A 22,050-nucleotide genomic window follows, 5' to 3' on the forward strand; every position below is an offset into this window, starting at 1 on the left:
ATTTCCCTGACGGGCCATGTGCCAAATGTTGCCAATCCCTGCCCTAGACTATCCAATAAAGTTTAAGGTCTTGATCATTATCTTAAGGCACGCTATGGCTTGGAGCCAGGGCAGTTATATATTGTTAAAAAAATTCTGCTGCACACATTTCTCCCCCCGGTAAGAGGATGATAGAAACAACATGCGACAGATGTTAGTCATGTTGTTCAAGGTACTACTGGAAGGCACTCAGATACTACAGGGAGGAGTGTGGTATAAGAACTTGAGTAGACTAGGGTAGAATATAACCGAATTTTGGATGCCCAACTATAGACACCTGAAGATTAGGTCCTACAGGTGCTGAGTACCCCCAACTCCTTTTGATTTCATTTGGGATTTAACACCTATGTTCATTTTTCCCATTTGTAAAATATTGGGTGTCCATCACCGAGTGCCTCCCTAACGCAAGCAGTGGTTACCCTAATAACAAGTGCTCCCAGCCCAATTGCCTTCCAGATACCTGCACAGCGCCACTAAGTGAACATTAGTGCCCTCCTTCTGAGGCTGACCTGGCCCCTATTGCCAAAACCCAGGCTTCCCAGAAAATCCAATCAACCAAGCACAGTCCAAGTAATTTGGCTGGTTTTACATTTAGATTCATGCAATTTTCCCCATTGTTCATAACCTGGAGTAAAGAGTTCAAGGAGCTAATTTTTCAGTTATTCATAATAACCTTTCAAAATGACAATGAGAGACCATGTAACTTTTAGCAGCATTAGCAAAACATATGCACTTATAATGGAACGTGTGGATATTTTGAACATTCATTATAAAGCACTCCAAAGCCATGGCACCTCGGACAGATGTTCTATATTTACACAGCCTAGCAGCACCTTCTAAAACAATTCTGGAACGGAGAAGGCTCTGTATGCAATTTGATGTGTGTGCCAGTGTGCTGTATGTTGCTGCCTAAAGCTAGAGCTTGTTTTACATTCATGATAGTACTCTGAGCTGCTTGCTGGGAAGCCAAACGCTCTGCGAGGAAGCTCAGAAGAGAATGTACACATCAATCGGTAATGCCTGCATGTTTCCGCTATTCAGGGAGGGAGCCAAATGCAAGAAACCTAATGAAAAAGAACTGAAATTTACCAGCAAAAATGAGTAAGGAAGGAAAGAAAATGACCTATGACATATTCCCTAGAGAATTTTTTTTTGCCACTGTAAATCCTAGAAAATGCCAGCCTTTAATCACAAAGACATACTAAGCTAATTAAAGCATGGTTTTGACTGACCACTTAGCCCACCTTTAAGGTATATATTATAGTTCAGTGGCTCTCAAACTTTTGTACTGGTGATCCCTTTCACACAGCAAGCCTCTGCATTCGACCTCCCTTATACATTAAAAATACTTTAAAATATATTTAACACCATTATAAATACTGGGGGCAAAGCTGGGTTTGGGGTGGAGGCTGACAGCTTGCGACCCCCCCATGTAATGACCTTGCGACCTCCTGAGGGGGTCCCCACCGCCAGTTTGAGAACCCCTGGGTATAGCTGTACTTTGTCTTCTTATTTTAGGTTGAGCTTCCTTGAACAAATACATTTTAAAACACAAGTTGTCATGGTATAATTCCCCACTCTGAACCTTAGCGTCCAAAAGATGGGGTACCAGCATGAATTCCTCTAAGCTCAATTACCAGCTTAGTACTTGCAGCGCTGCCACCAACCAGGAATTCCAGTGCCTGGTACACTCTGGTCCCCCTAAAACCTTGCCCGGGGACCCCCAAGACCCAGACCCTATGGATCTTAACACAAGGAAAGTAAACCCTTTCCCTCACCGTTGCCTCTCCCAGGCTTCCACTCCCTGGGTTACCCTGGAAGATCACTGTGATTCAAACTCCTTGAATCTTTAAACAGAGAGGAAAATTCACCTTCCCACCTCCTTCTCTTTCCCCCTCCCAGACTCTTCCTGAGAGAGAAAGTAATCCTAACACAGAGAGAAAATTAAGCTTCCTCTCCCCCTTCCCTCCTTTCTCCCCACCAATTCCCTGCTGGATCCAGACCCAGTCCCCTGAGGTCTCACCAGAATAAAAAAAAAATCAGATTCTTAAACAAGAAAAGCTTTTAATTAAAGAGGTAAAAACAGTAAAAATTATTTTTGTAAATTTAAGATGGAATATGTTACACGGTCTTTCAGCTATAGACACTGGGAATACCCTCCCAGCCTAAGTATACAAGTACAAATTAAAATCCTTTCAGCAAAATACAAATTTGAACTCTTCCCAGTCAAATACACATTTGAACTCTTCCCAGCCAAATACACATTTGAACTCTTCCCAGCCAAATACACATTTGCAAATAAAGAAAACAAACATAAGCCTAACTTGCTTTATCTACCTAGTACTCACTATTTTGAATCTATAAGAACTTGTATCAGGGAGATTGGAGAGAAACCTGGTTGTACGTCTGGTCCCTCCGAGCCCTCCAGAGTGAACAACCACCAAAAACTAACAGCACACACACAAACTTCCCTCCCTCAAGATTTGAAAGTATCCTGTCCCCTGATTGGTCCTCTGGTCAGGTGACAGCCTGGCTCACTGATCTTGTTAACCCTTAACAGGCAAAAGAGATATGAAGTACTTCTGTTCCATTAACTCTTAACTATCCATTTATGACACAAGTGAACGGATTTAAACTGAAGAAGAACAATAAATGTTGTTGCTGTTCATTTTTCAACACCTGGCTGTTGGCTCTGCCATTTCCCAGGGAGGAGTGGGAGCAGGGCTAGAAGCAAGAATGACAAGTAGTGCTAAAAAGTAAAGAAAAAAAATCCAGCTGGCCTATTCCAGGATGTACAAAAAAAAAAATTCTCCCTTTTCCCCCCATTTTATTTTCCTTCTGAAATAAATGTTGAAAACTGAACATTTTATCTACAATGTAAAGCAAAAATTGGGAGAGGTTTGTTTGTGGCCCCAGCCACAGTGCAATATACTCTGGGACACCGTAGTCCTGCATGCATTTGATTCAGTTGCCTTCTGTTTCTGGATTAATTGTTTAAAAGTGGTCAGTTTTCAGCTATGTATTTCTTTAAAAAGTTTGTTAACATGGACTATGTTGCTACGTGTATTTTGCCTCTGAACAGTAAACTTTAGGTTACTGTCTCCAAACAGCTAGCAATGAAATTTCTGTACATGATACACTACTTGGTGTTTAAACCATTGCTTCGAGGCTGTAATTACTGTGTCTGTATTGCCATAATGCACAAGGTTAATAAGCTTCTCTGTCAGCATTGTGTGTCACCCTGACGGAGACTAAAATCACTGGAAGCCTGGCCTAATGGACTTCAAAGTTAAAAATGTCACATTGCATCTTCAATTTGGCCAGTGCTTGCCCGATGAGCTCTACAGGCTTCAATTATGTGTGTGTGAATTTACCCCAGATGGTACTGAGTTCCTTGACTACTGTGACAAGAAAATAGAGGCAGAAACCTGGGTATTTCTGGTATGTGGGCCACTGTAAATTTAGGGAACACACTAATGATCTCAAATGGCAATTTAAATTTAGGTGGGATTTTTTTTTTTCAGATCACGAGTGCCCTCAGATACAATGGGCTTGCTCCTTTTTTTCAGGCTGGTGCCTGTTCCCATTTCTGCTTCTGAATTCCCTCCATCTAATCTGAAGGACCTTTTATCTCATCAGCTTGATAGGAGCTTTCAGGTGATCAGAATTGGAGGTTGGTGCCTCGGGGCTTGGAAAGACCAGCATCCCTAGTTGTGGGCTAATCATAGGACTTACTAACTCAATGGGACTTCTAAACAAAGTGCACACTATCCTTAGCACTAAGGGTTTGTAGGATTGGGTCCACAATAGAGTTTTTCACAGTTCTTTAAGAAGAATTAATGTAAGTCAGGAAGACTGCTAATCACTGTCCCTGTAGTCCTTCTAACCAAGAGTATAGTCAAAGTCTTCTGACTCTACTGTTTCTACTAAATTATTTAGGTCAGTCCTAGAAAAATGTGCTAATTATTTGCTGAGTAAAAGGTAACTCACATAAAGGAGGAGATGATTAATGCTGACATTTTGTACTGTAATGCTGCAGTTTCTGAATAAATAACATAATTTTGCTTCCTCTCTTGATGTAAAGAGGTTTTATAATTCAGAGAATAATGCTACGTTATCTTTCTACTGTTGGGTAATCACTTTCCCCTTTAAGATGGCACCAGCTAGCATGTCAGTCCCTTCAGGGGTTTGAATTCTCTTCTGCAACAGGAGCTCATCCATCAAACACAGTTATAGAACTGATGCTTGTTGTCTATTACATATTGCATTACTTTGAGAAATAAAATAAGAGAGAGGCAGTGGGTCCAACTCTGATGTCAAGTACCCTGGCACAAATCAGGAGTAACTCCATCAGAGTCACACTGGCATAAAATAGGTTTAAGTGAGATTCGAATCAGCCCCATTATTTTAAGGTAGATTCCTTAGGATGCAGGGTTAAGGGTCTTACCTCTGCGTTTCCTGACTCTTGGGAGCTTGTTTTCTCAACATTACCATTGTGTTGATGCTGACTTTTTGTATGACTGTACATATATATGTTCATAAAGCATATAAGAGGGACACACAAAATCACCCTTCCTTTTGTTGCATTGCAAATACAAATATGTGGTGGAAACGTAGGTTGTGTTGTTGTTGGCCACCTCGTGTGGGAAGGGGAACAGAGCTAATTCGTAGAGCCAGGGCGGTGATTTTGTCAGAGATATGACAAAACATGTAAACTTATACAAAGAAAATACCCCTCTCAAAAGTCATGAGTTTTGTCATGGAATTAGCTGATAAAATGACTACCTTAACATAGGTACATGTGCGGACAGTAATTAAGTGTTTTTCTATTTTACTAATGTAGCATGCAGGGATTCAGACAAAGGAATGCATACAGTTTTTCTATGCCTACAACAACCTCATGGGGGGTGGCGCTAAATGAAGATTAGAAGTTAATTTCAATTCCAGTCTGTGAACCTCAAAGAAACAAGACAGATTTGAGCTCATGCTACCAAGCTAAAAATAGTTGTGTGACATTGTGGTTGGGGCTGGAGCTCGGGTACAAAAGCCTAGGGAGGAGGGGCAGGGGGAGAAATACAGCTTGAGAGGATTATTATTATAATAATTATGTATTATTTTAAATTGCTCAAAAGTGTGCTAGTCAACTCATACTGCAGATAAGAAGACAAGGTGGAAAGACCAAGGTTGCAACTTATAGCAAGACTTTGGAAGCTAAAATGGTTCATTTTTGCAGGTTTTGGTGTTTCAGAAGCAGTCCATCCAATAGGAAAAGTATCTGTCTGAAATATGTCTTTGATATGCTACGTTTTCTCTTGACTTTTACTTCCAGATCCTAATACATGGGGATTCGAAGTGCTGAAGAGTGAAGGAGAAGCATGTAGAGTGAGATTTGAAGAAAATGTCTGTGTCCAGGACATCCTACTGGAGGGATTAAAATCTCATTAAAGTGGAAAAATCTAGGCATTTAATAACACAAAACAAAATTCACCTTTGTTAACATCTAATAGGATTCACATTGTATGTTGCAGCAGCAGTCTCTTACCTGGTAATACTCAGCACATGTAAAGAGATATTGTAAGGCTGATCTCAGTTTAAAGTTCAATGTGCAAAATAATCTTCTCTCTTTCCATTCAGGTATAACTATGTTTGGGGCAGCTGGGCCACTCTACCTTGCTAGAAAGAAAGGGGAAGTTGCCTCTCTTTTTACTACAGTCCTCTCTTCTCTCATCTTACCTTCTAGACATAGGCCTAAAGTCACACAACCTTGTGCAAACTGGGTCCCTGTGCCCATTAGGGAGAGCCGGAGGTAATCCTGCCACCTACCCTTTCAGGAGGGCTCCTGCTAGGGGATGATAATTTTAAGTAACAACTGGGGATCCCAACGCAGAAGCTGCCTAGGAGATGCACTGCATCTGTGCAGCCCCAGCTGCCCTAGCCACAGCCTCTCTTTGACTAGGGTTGCTCACTTTTTGGGTAACACTGGACTTCTCAAACCAACTGGTGGAAGAAAGGCTGAGCTGTTACCACCTCGTGCCTGACTGATGTTCCACTGTTCCACTGTTGGGGACCTCCACCGGTGAAAGCCAGCATGGTTTGCGAAGCTTGCTGATGAAACACAAGTCCAGGACCAGGCAAGAGCCTCCAGACTCCAGTATCTTTACAGGCAATGAAATAATGAGAAGCCTTAACTCCTTGCCACCAGAAGGAATGGGAAAATGGCCATTTTGAGCAGCAGATCTTGGATCTCTGTTCATAGGGAATAGGGCCAGAAGTTGGAGGGCTATCCAGAAACCCGATGAGAAGTAGCTGAGAAGTATGGCCTCTCTTCTGAAAGCTGCCCTTGACCTTGTAAAGCTTTAGAGAAATCACCAGCTGGAGAATGGATGCAGAGCATGCCTGAAGTTGGTAAGCCTGTCTAGAAAGCAGATTTGACTGTGTGGAGAACGAGGGAGATACCGGTATTATTTTATATGACAATTATATGTACCTCTATTTACCTCCTTGATTTGTTCTGGCTGGCTGAATGGAGTTAAATTAAAGGAGAAACAAGCAAGAAACAAAACAATGACAGAGATAAAGAATCTCCAGTGAGAATAATACCAGGGTTCTCAGGAAAACAATGCATGAGCTAGTCATTGAGAATTACTACCTGCCTGTTGCTAGCCAGGTTAACAGGCCTATTTTTCCAGGGCCAGAGTCTAAGATCAAAAGAACAATAAGCTACTAAAAACCGATGCCTAGAGAGAAAAAGGTAGGTGAGCAGGCAGCAGCTGCTCAGAGATAGACTCAACAGGACAGACTCGGAGAGAGAGAGAGAGAGAGGGGAAGAGACAGACAGAGACACTTCAGGAGGAGAGACTGTCTCCTGCCTAGATAAAGACAAAGCCTGCAGCAGGACCATGGAACTAAGGCAGGGGCTCTGTGGGATGTCTGGGACAGCTAGGCTCACCTAAGCTTTGGGAGAGGTGATGAGCTGTAGGCAAGACCCAGGTGTGTGGGCCCATTGTGGGTTTAATTCTTTCGCCCTGCTTGCAGGGTACCTTTGGGCAAATGGGCAACATGGCTGTTTGGAAGGCGCTCTTCTGAGTCACTTTAACTAACCACTGGCACCCGGAGAGGAGTGTCTTGCAGGTGCCAATTGCAGTGGGGCTTGTAGTGCTAATACAGTTGGAAAATGGTGGACTGCCACCCTGGCATCCAGTCTGAGAGTCACAGAAGCACAGGGTTCCAAGGGCAAAGCAGTAAAGGTAGCAAAACCTGGCACTTGAAGGGTGCAGTTGTGAGGGACTGCAAGGAAGTATAAAGCACCACTTACTCTGTAACTGGCAGGTCAGTGGGAACAGAGGGTGTTGTTGTTTGGCGAGCTAGTCTAATGTAGGCTGGACCACGGGGTTCCACTCTGGGAAGTGTGCAGACAGAGGCCTGTCATGTGGAAAGAGTGCCTATGGTAGAGACTGGGGGAGAGATTACAGGTGCCGCTTGTCCCTGAGCCCTCATATGCTGGTTGGAGGATGAACGGAATTGCGATAGAGTCCTGCTGGTGAGACACAATGCAAGAACACATCACAGAGAGTTGCATTTAAGTCAGAACACTAGGCCAAGGGGTCAGGTGCCAACAAGGCTCAGTGAAACCCAGCTATATATTTCAGTCTCATCAGAAGCAGCCAGGACAGCCACATTCACACCCCTTTAAGTGTGAATTTGTGTGGCAGTCTCCTCGGATTCTCTTGCCTGCATTTTTTGGTGAGGTAATAATTCAACAACCTAACAGATACTGAATTACCCACAAGCTTTCTGACATCTGGGCTTTTACTTTATCTCAGACTTCCCTTAAAATAACCTTAGCTGGATTTACAGGCCTATAATTCATGTAAAGATTTATTTAAGTATTTATAGGATGTGCCAGGATAAAAAGAAACCCCTTCCTCCCCCCGTCACCTGCAGCAATATTGGAAGATAAAAGACTTGATGATTCCAAAGAGCCCGTGGAAATGTGTAACATTTTGGATGCTGCTGTTGTATTCGCTAATTAGACTAGAAAGGATTTTATGTTTTTTTAATGGTATTTTAAGATCATTTGAAGCATTTCTATGTGCTGATCTTCTCTTTCTGTGCTCCAATCCTTCTCTCTGCTTTTAGTGATTCCTGCTGTTATGTAAGCAGTTGACTTGATAAAGTGCAGCAAGCTGTTTATCCTCAGACATCTTACTATTTCAGGATGGCTGGGTCCTAATCCCTTCGGCTGGCTGTAGTCGCTGATTTCAGAGGCAAATATCACTTTATGGTAGCAAGCCATTAACCAGTTATGTGCACTTTTGCAGTGCGTTATTCAAAATAAAAATTACCATGAATATCGTAAGAAACAAATTTGCACTTTGATCCCTGTGATCTTCAGTATTGTTCACTCACCTGTACAATAACATATTTGATCTCAGAGAGAACATTTTGCCAACCTAAGAAACAATGTCCACCTACTCCATCTTCTCTAACATGGCTGTTTTAGCATTTGTAAGATCTGAAGGCAGTCAGGGACCTTTTCTGCCTTTGAGAGATAATACCACTTTTGTAATAACCGCAACCATTCTTTGACCTTTTAAACATAGAGAGAGAGTGTGGTTGAGGAATGCAAGGGCTGAACTGAAACTTCAGGATTGAGATGGCCAGCACAATGTTCTGAGACATCAGTTAATACTTGTGCAGAAAACCAAGTAATTATTACATAGATTTTCTCGCCATAAAAGTTTTAAGCAATGGAGCAACTAAAGGTTCACTTTCAGAAAATCCTTTCCTTGCTCCAGTGATGTCTCTCAAACATTTTGAATCAAATAACAGAGTAATTTAGTGAAAATTAAGTTGCTCACATAAAAAAAAGTAAGAAAATATTTGCTGCCCCAACAGAATAGCAGTGATGCATCATACATTGGTTGACATCAAAAACTCAACACTTACCCACAATTAGAGCATCTCTTTTTCTCCATGACCCTCCTTTGTCCGCTGTGATCTCTGGGAAAATGCTGATAACAAAATCTAGGATGACACTTGTGAAAGCCAGAGAGAAAGCCTTCTAAGGCAAAGGTACTCACATTTGGAACAAATTCTAGGAGGAAGTATAGGCTTGCCCTCTTTACAACACTAAGGTTCACTCATTTGCCAAAGCCTTCTTGCTTTAATAGAAAACAAGAAAATACTAACATGGTAAGAAAAAATAACCCTAGAAGAGAAGAACTGACTTCACTCTAATTTCACCATGAACATTGCTTTAAAGATATCAATTCCATTTAGCACTTAGATATTACAGGAAGGGGCACTGCAGGAAAACCATAAATGGACAGTTACCACCAGAGTGGTATTGGACGCTGTGAAGTCATTTCCTAAAAACAGTCTAGGCAGATAGCAATGTCTCAAAATACCTCTGTGTGCTACCTGGATAAATGTTGGCACAGTGGTGATGACCAAAGTAAGTGAAAAAATCAAGATGATGCAGTTATATTTAACATTCACAAAAAGTGCTGAACAGTAATTACACGTGTGCTTATTTTCACACAAACAAATGATTGGAAACCACACCCCAAAAATAATTTATCAAAGGAGTTGAGGAAAAAAGGTCGGACGTCTGTTTTTCTGCAAAATACAGTAAAGAAAACCAGAAATCCTCTAAATTGGTTAGATATTTGCATGCAGGGCCTGATCCAATGTCCACTGAAGTCTGTGGGGGAGGTCTTTCCATTGGGCATAGAAGCAGGCCCAGAGTGTGTATGTATGTCAATATCTCAATTCTTTAAACAAACTTTTGCTTCTTTCCTTTTGTAGAAGAAGGAAGTGTTCTCAGTTGAATTAACATAGAGAACCCTAGATCAGAAACAAACATTCTGAAGCACTCTAGCGGTTTGTAAATACTGAGGGTTTTATTTCCACTTCACATGGTCTCAAACAGACTCAAACAAGACCAATTACAATTTAGTATGCCCAGAGTTCTCAATGTTTTCCCAAAACAAAGAAAGTTCTCAGTAAACACTGTACATAGCCAGCTGAACTGTTAACAATAATTTAAAAACTTTTTTTTTGTTTAGTCAATTCAAGAATACCAACAATAAAAGTACAGTACAGGTAATTTCACAACAATATTACAGTGAAATGGATTGACTCACATTTATGTGATGGTACAAGTAGAGCAACAGTATGTACGTGCACTAAAGTGCTAGGAACCCAAAGGCATGCAAGTCAAGTATTGTATGTGTATTATACAGCTAACTTCACAAGACTTTCTGAGGCATTCTTTTCTCTTTTAAATGTGGTGTGTTTACCTGTATTCCCCTCCAGCTTATTTAATTCAATTCTAGTCAACTACCTTAACAGCTTTCACTACATAAAATGTACTGCTTCTGACAGTATGAAGCATCCCTAAGAACCTTCCTCTTTTAAAATTGGTGACACTGACATTAAAATAGAATAAAATTAACTTTAAAAAGACCCAAGTTTTACATGGGGAAAACAAAATAAAAAACCCTAAAAAAACCCAACTCCTCCCCTCCCTCCCCAACAAAACCCCAAAATAAAAAACAGAACAGTGCAAATATAACAAAAAGGCAGTCAGTACTGGGGGAGAGGGAGTGCATTCAGTTTCCATTAAAACTTAATGTACATATTATTTTAAATCTTATTCTTTATATTTATATCATTTTACCTTTTTTGTTAATAGACTGTATGTAGAAAAGATGGAGACAAAAATAGTTTTCTGAGCTATGAAAAAATTAAGTTATTACAGGCACGTTAACTGTTTCATTCTAGAAACATCACTGTTTCACAGGTTGGACATTCAGCAGCTGTTCTTGAAAACATTCGTTGACCTCAACAACTAGATCTCTCTTTGTTGAGAAAGACGGGCCGTGGTGATGGTGCTAAAATGCAAATTACAGTGAATTCTTCCCGTGATAATTCATGCAGGCTTGCATCACTGGTTTGGGTTCTCCATCAGCAGTTTCTTGCTTCCATATTCCTCAAAGGAAGTCAAATCTCCAGTTGACTGAGATTGTGAGGCAGTAGGGGAATGTGAAGCCCATCTTGAAGGTGGGCGCCGATTTGCTGGTCTCTCTGGCCGTGAGAAGCAGGATTCTAGGGACGGAGCTAGTGCAGAACAAGGTAGTTCCTTTGCAGCAAACAGATGGAAAAAATATTAGTAACTCGTATACTGCCCATTTACACGTGCAGAAAACCAAAAACCAAATGATAACTAAGCATCTTATGAGAGGGAACAAAACCAAGCAGCACACTTTTCTGCACACAAAAATATCGACATTTACGTCTGTGACTGATGGAACAGAAAAGAAAAGAAGAAAAGAGAGAAGGTTTTGGTGAACTGAAGCAGCCGACAAACTTCCATTTGCTAATATTCCTTGGGCTACAAAGAAGAAGAACTGCAAGGTATATTTACATGATAATTCAATAAACCCCACTATCCATCACATTGCTTCAAAATGCTAAACTGGGAGCAAAGTGGCAGGTATTGTATTTGCAAGTGAGGTGAAAAGCAGGCACTCGCTCATTCCTCTGCTTCAGAGGTCAGACTGAGGGTACATCTTCACTACCCGCTGTATCGGCGGTTAGCAATCGATTGCTTGGGGATCGATATATCGTGTCTCATCTAGACACGATATATCGATCCCTGAACGCGCTTATATCGATTCCGTAACTCCACCAACCCGAACGGAGTTGCGGAATCGACAGGGGGAGCCGCGGACATCGATCCTGCGCCGTGAGGACGGTGAGTAATTCGATCTTAGGTACTTCGACTTCAGCTACGTTATTCACATAGCTGAAGTTGCATATCTAAGATCGATTTCCCCCCGTAGTGTAGACCAGCCCTGAAATGCAGGCAAGACTTGCTTAGCTGGAGAGTACTGAGCATGGGACTGGTTACTGCTTCCAACTACATTAAAGAGGAGGCTTGCCTAAGAATTTGAACTGAATATCTACAACGTATCAATCCTTGTTGCCAACTGACTGAGCCTGAGTTACAGGAATTCAGTGGTACTCTAGGTTAAAGATGGATATCCACAATCAAAAAAAGGATGAAAATCTGCAGGTCTGAAAATGTAATTTGCTACAACACCATCTCACTGCAGCAGGATCTGTAGGCCTTTTGTGCAAGTAGAGATAAACAGCACTTGTGATTTTTCACATTGGCACCCTATTTATATTTAAAAGGTGATAATTACTTCTGATATTGATAGACTTCTCCCACAGAACAGATAGATTTCATGCACATTTTGCAAGCGCATTATATCAAATTGAGTGATTACATGAAGTGTGGCTGCCTTGTGCCACCAAAGCAAAAATCTTCAATTTCTGAGGCTTACTGAATAGCTTAAAAATTATAAAAGCAAATCAGCTGAGTTTGTCAACATATAGAAATGCATACACTGAGGAGAGATCACTGTAAAGGGTAAAAGAGTTATGTGCAAGTTACAATAATAAAATCTGAATACAAACTGGCAAAATATGAAGGCAGAACTTATAAATCAAATGATGCAAAGGAAGAGAGAAAGAATGATAAGCCTCAAAACCCCCAAAACAAAACAAAACCAAATGAACAGTAGAGCAATAAATTAGGAAGTAAAAAATTTAATATCATGCCATGCTATGTATGGAGAAAGAGAGGAAAGTGACTAAGAAATATTGAATTAGGTAACATGATATGATACGCAGTGATCGAGCAAGATGATGTAATATAGAAGTATCTCAGACAATAAAATGGGATGGAAGATGAATGTTGTAGAACAAGAGAGCCAGAGGACATCAGACTGCCTGTGTGTGCGGCATATACATATGTAGGTTGTGGAGGAGATTATCGCCAGAGCTCAGCCAGCCTCTGAGAAGGGCCAACCCCTAATCTTTAAACAGTAGGCAGCTAAAAGTTTGATCAATAACACCACATTACTGATAAAAATCATGTTCTACTGAGATGCCCTCAGCATTTCTGAAGAGCAATACTATATTGTGAATGACATAAGTGCTGGTTAGCAAAGAGCCCTATGATCACTTGCAGACATACACATTTGTACTATAAACTTAAAAACAACTGTCTGTTAAAAAACATTAAGATTGAAGTATAAATCAATACTAGTAAGGATACTGCCTCTGTGTCCTTACTTCACCTTATCCTGTTGTGCCTAAGGGAACACACGGTATGTTGTACTGTGCTGAGACTTTCTAACATAAGTCCCTATGTGCACCAATACCTATAGGAGGCACAACAGGATGAGCTGAGGCTGTATTTTTCTGGGCTTGTGTCTTGGTCTCTATTGAAACAGCAGCTTTTAATTACATTTTTCTAGCTTTGTTTGCTTTCAGCAAACCGAGAGGGAGTCAATATTATGGCAATGGTAAACAGTTTTGGCTATCTATGTAATATAGCCACAGATGTTGGTCAGCTTTGACAGAAAGGCAGGGTTAAGTCCTCCTCATTCTTATCGGTGATATACACATGTACAGCCCAACACACATTGCATGAGCGAGTCCTGGTGCTTCAGGGCACATAGTCTTTTAATTTGTTGGCTGAAAAACGAATCTTTTCTAGGAGTCATGATTACATGCACATTAATCCTAATTATCCGTATATGCTCTTAGAATGCATGAAGGAAATTAAAGAATTAAAAGGACACTGCCAAAATATTATTTTTAAAAATCAAAATTTCATGCAACCAGCATAGATCATTAAAATTGCAATTTATAAAAATGACATTTCCTTTTGGTTATTTATTCGGATCATTGATTATTCACGTTTCTAAGCTTAGATCACAAAAATGGGCTAGATAATTTCAAATTTTTGTTTCTAGTCAGTTTCACTTTTAGATTGTTGAAAACACTACAGGGTTGTGAGTATCTGTTGGAAAATTGTTTCCACTGAAAATTGGGGGGGGGGCAGAAGGGGAGGGAAACATGGATACATTTATATTGGTCCTAGGTTTTGTAAAAGTTTATATTCACAGAATTTAAATTTTGGCCTAAATTTGACCTGACAGTGTCCATTTAAATCTCAAGGAAGCTAATGGGAGCTATCAATGTTCATGTCCAACATAATAATGGCAGAAGGCAGAATAGTCCAATCTTTAAAGCGTACTATTTCAAGTCACAAAGAAACATTTTAAGGGCAGAAGTGTATAGGAATCAGCTGTTGTTGGATGTTCTTGGCTACCTCAAGTATTGTTGTTATTGCTACTTACATATCTCCACTAGCTCAAAGTTTCAAAACTAAAGCTTTCAGACAGTTGTGGAAACAAGGTAGAAAGAACTTACAGCAGTGAGGCAGGCAGGGTTAGAGTCCCCAGGGGGCAGTTAGTAAGACAGTTTGGTTCTGGACAGGATAGAAAAAAAGGAAAAAGAAAAAAAAGCAAATAGGTTGGACAGTTTTGTTTTTTTTTGTAAGTGAAGATTTATACTCAGCAAGGAAGAGTTCATCAGACATCAATACCTGCTCATATCATGTTACCAGATTTCATGGGAGGGCTAAGAGAAAAGACACTAACAGTCAGATTCAGAGAACAAACCAATCAACCTTGCACTGTCTTAGAAATGGACATAGCATTAAAGAATCCAAGCATTCCTGCTAAGTGGAGAAAGATATATACTATCCTTTGACAATTCATATTTAGGTCAGGGAAAACAATGTTACCATGAAGCAGGAATACCTCAGGGTTGTTTTTTCCTTAGTTTGATTTTAAGTGAGAGAATATCTGTAAATTCGTAACAAAGAAAAACCCACTGATGTTTTATGTTACTCTGAAGCCATATAAGACTTTGATAGGTATTTGCTTCACCCTTCATTCTTAGTCCATTTAATGACAGCAAAAGGGAGGCTCAGCTGAAGAAAAAGCACTTTGATGCCATCTTCCCTCCTCCCAATTCCTGAGTGGTTCAGCTGGGTATGTTCAGCAATTACTCAGCCATTAAGAACAGAGGTGGAAAGACTAGGTTTCTTGCTGGATATGCCTTCCAGGAGTGTTTTCTCTTCTTAACTCCCAGTATGATAGTGTGACCTATATAATGCTCTAAATACCTACCAGGCTCAGAAAAGGAATCTTCAGGTCACTTTTTTTGTGTCTAGCCTGCTAAAGTTATCAATAGCAATATTTATAAACCCCACGACTGCTTGCTACAATAGTGGATTAGCAGGATAAGACACTGGTAGGCCAAATCTGGTGGTGGATATGAATTTGCTTGTAAGCAGCTCTGAGCAAGTTAGAATGCAAACAGAGCTATTACCATTGTGTGTATCTAGATATTGAAAAGAAATTCCATAGTTTCAGCAGAAATGTAAAAGGAAATAACTGGAACTCCAGAAGTTAAAGTTAAAGAAAAAAAGCTGCCAACTGGTGCTCCACGCAGGTTTTAAAGTCATTAATTACTCCTCGGGAAATTCTGCATCACTGCGCAATGCTGAATTTCGCAGAAATTAATGTGTGTGCAGAATTTCCTTTCTCCCACTGAAATGGGCTGCAGTGCTGCTGGCCACCACTAGGGACCGCTGGACCTGGCAGAGCCCAGCTTGCACATAGAAGATGGAGGGATGAGGGAGAGGAAGAGTTGAGGGAGATAGAGGGTTCCTGGCAGCTGCAATTCCCAGCACACCCTGAGAGGAGACAGCGGTGCACAGGAAACTCCTGGGACATGAGACCAATCCTGGGACCAAGCATCAGGCAGAGAAACAGGGACTGGGTTGTCATAGAAATATCTTTAACTCTCTAATCTTGGGGGAATTTTTTTGTGTGTGTCTGTATTGTTATAGACATACTTCCTGACAGGTATTTTGAAATAAATTACCAAAATAATTGAAACTGGTATGATTATGTAGTGATATTTTGATAAATAAATGTGTATAATTTTGCATAATTTTAAAATATTGTGTGCAGAATTTTTAATTTTTTGGCGCAGAATGTCCCCAGGAGTAATTAATGTATCATGCCATGACTACAAAGAAGGGAATGTTCTCTTTGGTGTGATGGTCACTTCTATTGGCTGGAGATAGGTAAATAAAGAAGAGACACTGCAAAAATCCTACACAGAGAGGTGGTGGCAGCAGCAGCACTGACACAGCATTTCACTCAGCACAGCATGCCTTCAAGGGTGAGGCTCAGACATATGTGGACAGTGTAATCCATAAGTAACCCAAGGCATATTCAGATCATAAATTTATTTACAGCTTCACTTCCAACAATAAATCAACATTCCACAAACACGTCTCTTTAAAACTCCACCACATTTTGGAAAATTAACACATCTGGGTGAAGCTCACAATGTTACCCCTTCAGGGGAACAGCGCACATTCCTGGGAGGGGATGGGATGCTATGGCTGTAACCTGTGCCGCTACCACCTAATCACCTGTCAAAACCAAACATTTACTCAGTGCCAGACTATGAGTGGGCCTTGCAAAGGGGAAGCAAGAAACTTCCCCTTCTCTGTGTATGGCTGTGCGAGAGCCTCCCATGCATTCCCCCAGTCCCTGCATTTGGGGAAGCACAGGGGCTGCTTCCGTCTAACACTTCCCTGGAGAAAAAGATGCTCAACAGAGGGTATAGAAGGGTGGGAAAGAGGCAGTCTTAAGGCCTTACCTCCTCTGCTCCTCATGAGGCTGGTGCACTGAGGGAGCAGATGGAATACATTGTGCAACCCCTGCATGTGGGGAAGCCCCAGAAGAAATTCTGCCTTCCTGAGGCAGTGTCTCTCTGGTGCCTCCCTCCCCTGGGGCGCTGTAATTCTGCATCACTCCTTGCACAGCACTGTGCTATAAATGACACAATCTAGCTCTTAAAAGGGACATGGCCCCTGGAATGGCTCTGAGGCCTGACATCTCAAGAGTCAGTCAATGGGCATCACTTTGGTGCTGAGAATTTTCAAAGAGCTGCAGTCGTCTGTCATGAACATTGTGACTATCTGATAAACTGCATCAGGTACCACTATCACCAGACACCATGCCTATGTTTTGAAGTTAGTTACTTTTGCCAACAGCAATTTGTGGTTTTGTGGCACAACTTCAGCTTTTATATACTGGAAATTTGTTGTGAAATTTCAAAGGTACACATGGAATTGCAGAGTTTTCAATGATAACTTGAATGCAAAGCTGAGGTGCAGCTCTGAGAGTACAACACATATTTTTACAAATGAAATTATATGGGAACAGTAATCCATCAGCTATACTTCTGGTTTCCAATAAACCAAAAAATATAAACGGCCAAGATAGTCCAAGACAGCAAAACTGCTTTCTCCACTTTTGCTTATTCTGAGGTATGTGCACAAACCACACTTCCATTAATTTTTACAGATAATGCAAAGTGTGTGTGTGTTTGTCTTTCTCTCCACGCATACACTCTCTCTTTCTCTCTGTCTCTCTCACTTATTTCAGTTTAAACATAAAGGGCACCGACATGAAAGATCTAGGTGCTCTGCTATCAATTGAAAATATGTCCAATAACTATTAAGAACAAAACAAGTGCAAACTTCACCCATTTTAAACAACCAGTCACAGAAAGAAAAATTGCAGGACAAAATCTCCCACCACTCAGATCCCCAGCACCTCCCCCATCCCGCTCTAAATGCCTGTTTCGAAGAACGGAGATTATGGTATGCCCTGAAAGGTAACAAATTGGTGCTATTTGGGGCCATGGTGAAGAGTTCCAAAATAGAGGGGCCCTGATGGTAAGTACACTGCTAGCTGCTCCCTCTCTTATATACCCAGGGGACCTCTAGCTTGAGCACCTTCACTGATCTGAGAGAGGCCACAGGAGACAGGACACTCTAGGTAAGACTCAGACCATTAGGATTTTAACAGAACTTTAAACTCCACCCAGAAACCAAGAAACAGTCAGTGCAGATCCCAGGACACTGGTGTCACATGCTCAGGGTGAGATACTCCACCTAACGATGGGGCCACTGCATTAGTTGCCACTTCCAAATGGATGTAACTCTCAATAGAGCACATTCCAGCAGTCCTAGCTAAAGAGGAGCATGGAAGCATAGTCCAAGTCCGGGAGGAAAGGTCCCAACCCTGACCACAGCAAGGTGGAGAAAAGCTATCCTTGACTGCTGCTATTTGATGGTAGCCAGGAATCTAACCAGACCCCAACTTGAGAATTTTGTCAACAAAGGTAGACAAACAGCCATAATAAGGCAGGGGTAGGAGGGCAACAACATTTCAGTTGAATTCTCTGCTTGATTCCCCTTACGCACCATAATCATCTCATTTTATCTGGACTGAGTCTTGGCCAGCTAGTTCTCATGCATACCACCGACTCACGCAGACACTGAAGAAGGCACTCAACCACACACACCTCAGGCTGGACAAGATAAAGGTATAGAGCTGAACGTCCTCTGCAAACTGAAAACACTTGTGCCAGTATCTCCTCACTAATCCTGCTAATGGTCTCGAATACACATTGAACTAGAGGGATAACAGCATGGACACCTGAGGTAACTCAAGAGAGAAACCCTTGGGGTAGAAGAGCAAATATGCAATACTGCCTTGTTGGTACTCTCTAACAGAAAGGAATGAGGCCACCTAAAGGCAGGACAGTCAACACCACCTCATAATCCATTGTGTAGAAAGCAGCTGAGAAATCTAGTAGTAGCAGCATGGAGACCTGAGAACAGATCCTCCAGTCCACCGGAACAGCATGCCACTTTTGCAACTCCCTAATCCTGGGGCTAGCCAGGGGCCAGTTCAGCCACTGGTTCAGCCCTCTGCACCACTTAGACCAGACACAGAGCATCTCTAAATTGCACCCAGCAGCCTATGATCCCAAGAAGGCATTCCAGCAGCAGGGAATGCAGAGGAGCACTGGCTATTGGGAGTGACATAAAGGGGCCAGAGTGAGGCAGAGAATCTTGACCACTGGTTTTTATCCATCAACAGGAGAAGATCACGGACCAACATGACAGTGCTGTACCCAGGTTAGAACCCAAGCTGGCAAGGGATGTTAGATAACAGTTAATAACTGAGCTTTAGTCTGTCTTTGCACACCACCCTAATCTGTGTTGTACACTCTCTTTGGCTGTAGCTGGAGATCTGACTCATGATGTTTATGCAAATCTGCTGGGATACATTATGAATGGTACATTTTTTAGACAGCTGAGTAAATTAGCAATAGGTATTTCTTCACTGTCGTGGTAGGTTTATGCTTTGACCAATCAATTTTCACGATAATTTTGCAAGGCTAAAGTAGTAAATTTCCAAGCATTGTGTCATTTATTGATTTACATAAACACAGAATCTACACAGCAGAGCCAAGTTTATTCAGAGATATCCACAAAAGTTACAGTAAAGTCACTCCTGTGGGAAGGAGAGGGAGGGAAATCAAATGCATGTACTATTCTCTTCATCTGACTTGTTAAAACCAATTACTCATTCTTGAACAGAAATGTTATTACCCTTTCTTCCAAGATAATATTAACATTCCCTCAAAACCTGTCAGCCTAGCACATCTGTATTTTCCAGTGTGATAGGTAACTCTTACTCCTGGTATTCTGGGGAGAGCCACTAGCATATGTCAGCTTTATTCTTAAAGCATATGTTTACTTAGGTAATATTTTAAAACAATCTACTTAGACTGTAAACTTGTTGGGGTAGGGACCACATTTTTATTTTGTGTTTGTATAGTACCTAGCACAACAGGTCCGCAACTGAGGCTTACAGGAGATACCCACAATACAAATAAAATAATAATAAATTAATTATAATAACAATTACTAACAAAAGAACTAATAAGATATTTCCTGAAAGAAAAGAATAATTAATTATAGAAGAGAAAAAAAACTAATTACCTCAATGGACCCTGGTTCTACTTTGACTATTTCTCCTGTGCTGTTGTCATTGCTAAGACTCGGTGGGCTGCGTGAAGCTAGTTTTGTCTCTTCCATTAAGGCATGCTCCAAAAGTTTCTTATTCAAGATCCTGGCAGCATTTTCTGTAAGTGTATATCCCGGAGGAGCAGATAAATCCTGCCTGACACTTGTTGCCTCAGACTCTTCTTCCTTTTCCATCTCTGCACCCAAACGGAGAGGACTGGGTGACCGGCCACGGGTACTTGTACACATTTCCTGCATGGGCCCCAGTTCTGATCTGGGTTCTGCTGACCTAGATCGGCTGCTAGACCTGGCACATTTTTGGAGGGTCTCTTGAACAACAGGGGTATGGTCAATAATATTGAACAAACTGGAGAGGCCATCATTGATGGTGGTATGAACTGGGCTCTCCCTTGTAGTAGTTGACCTAGCCCAAGCAGACTCACTGAATCCTTTCTGAGGCGTGCCTGGTAAAGTCCGGTTATTTGGCTGATCTGTTTTTGGAAGGATTTTTCTCTGTAATTTTGGAGAACCATATTTGGGAGAACAGCACGTGCGTTCAAACTTGGCCTGGACCTTTTCGATGGCAGGGGCTACCTGCCTGCTCCTTAAGCTTCTTGATGGTGAAGAGACTGGTGTGGAGCCCCCCTTTGGTGTCAGACACTTGTGTGGACTGCTGGTGATGCTGCGCAAGGTTTCTGTCTGCAAGCCAACACTGATCGTCTGGGTGGTCTGTGTCCCTGTAGTTCTTATACCATTGGTTTGACAAGCCATGTCCTTAAACTGAGGCTCTGCCGAATTAGAGTTAGAACGTATTGCATTTCTGACAGAGTAAGCTACCTCCTTCATATCGTCACTCATGTTCTTGGACAGCTCCAGGCTCTGCAAAGATGAGGCAAAACCCACAGCAGTGCAAATAGGATGCTCAATAGGATGAAGACGACTTTCCAAAAAATCTTTATGGTGTTTGGTGAAATCACAAGACCATCTCCCAAACACATCTGAGGAAGCACCTTTTGTCTCACCCACACTCCCCTTAGCTTTGGTCACAGAAAACAAAAAGTCTGGCTCAACCTGTTTTTTCCCTCCATTACCAGCTATCGCTGAGTTATCAAGTCTACGGATAACTGGCGGACTGTGAAAGACCTTAACCCCCATTTTTTCTGTTACAACGTGACTCCTCAGTGGCTGCTTCTGGCAGGGCTCTGGGCTTGTCATGGTATTGGTTGTCATAGTAACACTGGTGGTAAGGTACCATGATGATGCTTGGAATGGATCTGAAGTTGAATCACTTCTTACTTTCCCATTTTCTGTCCTTTCTGCCCAGGCTTCTGTAGGCTTTGCTGCAACCCCACTATGGATCCTGGTGTTACTATAATCCCAGTTTTTGTTGAACTCTTCAATGTATTTCAGATCATCAGGGGACAGAGGAGGAGTTATATCCTCCTTACTACTGGATGAAGGCAAGGTCTTTTCAGGAAGGAATGGAGAAATATCCATCAAACGCTGGAATTCTGACATGGAGGAAACAGACACTGCCCTGAGGGAAAAAACCAAAACATAAATTAAATAATTGAAAACCCTTATAGAAATATTTCTGCTTTAAAATAGAGGGAAAATTAATCCATATCACCAGCTCACATTCAAAATCTATTTATTAAAAGTTCCCTTTATTGCTTTTTGAATTGCTGCATAATGCAAACATTTTCTCAAGAACTACTGCTTGGTAAAGGTTTAAAATATGCAGCTTTAGAACAGGTTTTCAATATATATTATCTATGAAAAATGTATCTGTACAACACTATGACACACATTTGTAAGGCTGCAAATAGCAGAAAAGTACAGAGAGAGGTGCTAGTATCCTTAACTTTCAGTGAAGCTAGTGAGACCTCACAGGCAGCTGAGGTTGCAAACACTTCACAGCTGGTGCTTGGCACCTTATGGGATCAGGCCTAGAGGCTGTCATATTTAACTAGTTCGGTGAGTTCAGCTTATGCTGCAACTTGATGAAAGTGAATATGAGTGGTTAGAGAAACTATGAGAAATTTCAAAGAATTCTTGGGCTTTCATAAAGTTCATTAGTTTATACAATTTAAAGCATCTAATTGAATCTTCCTATTACTTGACTGTAAGGAATATTGTAAAACACTGGAACCTTTCTAGATCAGTGGTTTTCA

General features: G+C 41.3%; 1 protein-coding gene across 1 annotated transcript in view; it reads right to left on the reverse strand.

Annotated features, from left to right (window-relative positions):
- Positions 1 to 9,925: 9,925 nt before the first annotated feature.
- MTCL1 (microtubule crosslinking factor 1) overlaps positions 9,926 to 22,050 on the reverse strand; it is a 200,038-nt gene continuing 187,913 nt past the window's right edge. Inside the window, 3 exon segments of the mRNA XM_050942093.1 lie at positions 9,926 to 10,992; positions 10,994 to 11,185; positions 19,853 to 21,413. Of these exon segments, the coding sequence (XP_050798050.1) occupies positions 10,888 to 10,992; positions 10,994 to 11,185; positions 19,853 to 21,413 (1,858 nt within the window). The 3' untranslated portion in view covers positions 9,926 to 10,887.

The sequence above is a fragment of the Gopherus flavomarginatus genome, chromosome 2 (genome assembly GCF_025201925.1).
Source record: "Gopherus flavomarginatus isolate rGopFla2 chromosome 2, rGopFla2.mat.asm, whole genome shotgun sequence".
In the NCBI taxonomy this organism is placed as follows: domain Eukaryota; kingdom Metazoa; phylum Chordata; order Testudines; family Testudinidae; genus Gopherus; species Gopherus flavomarginatus.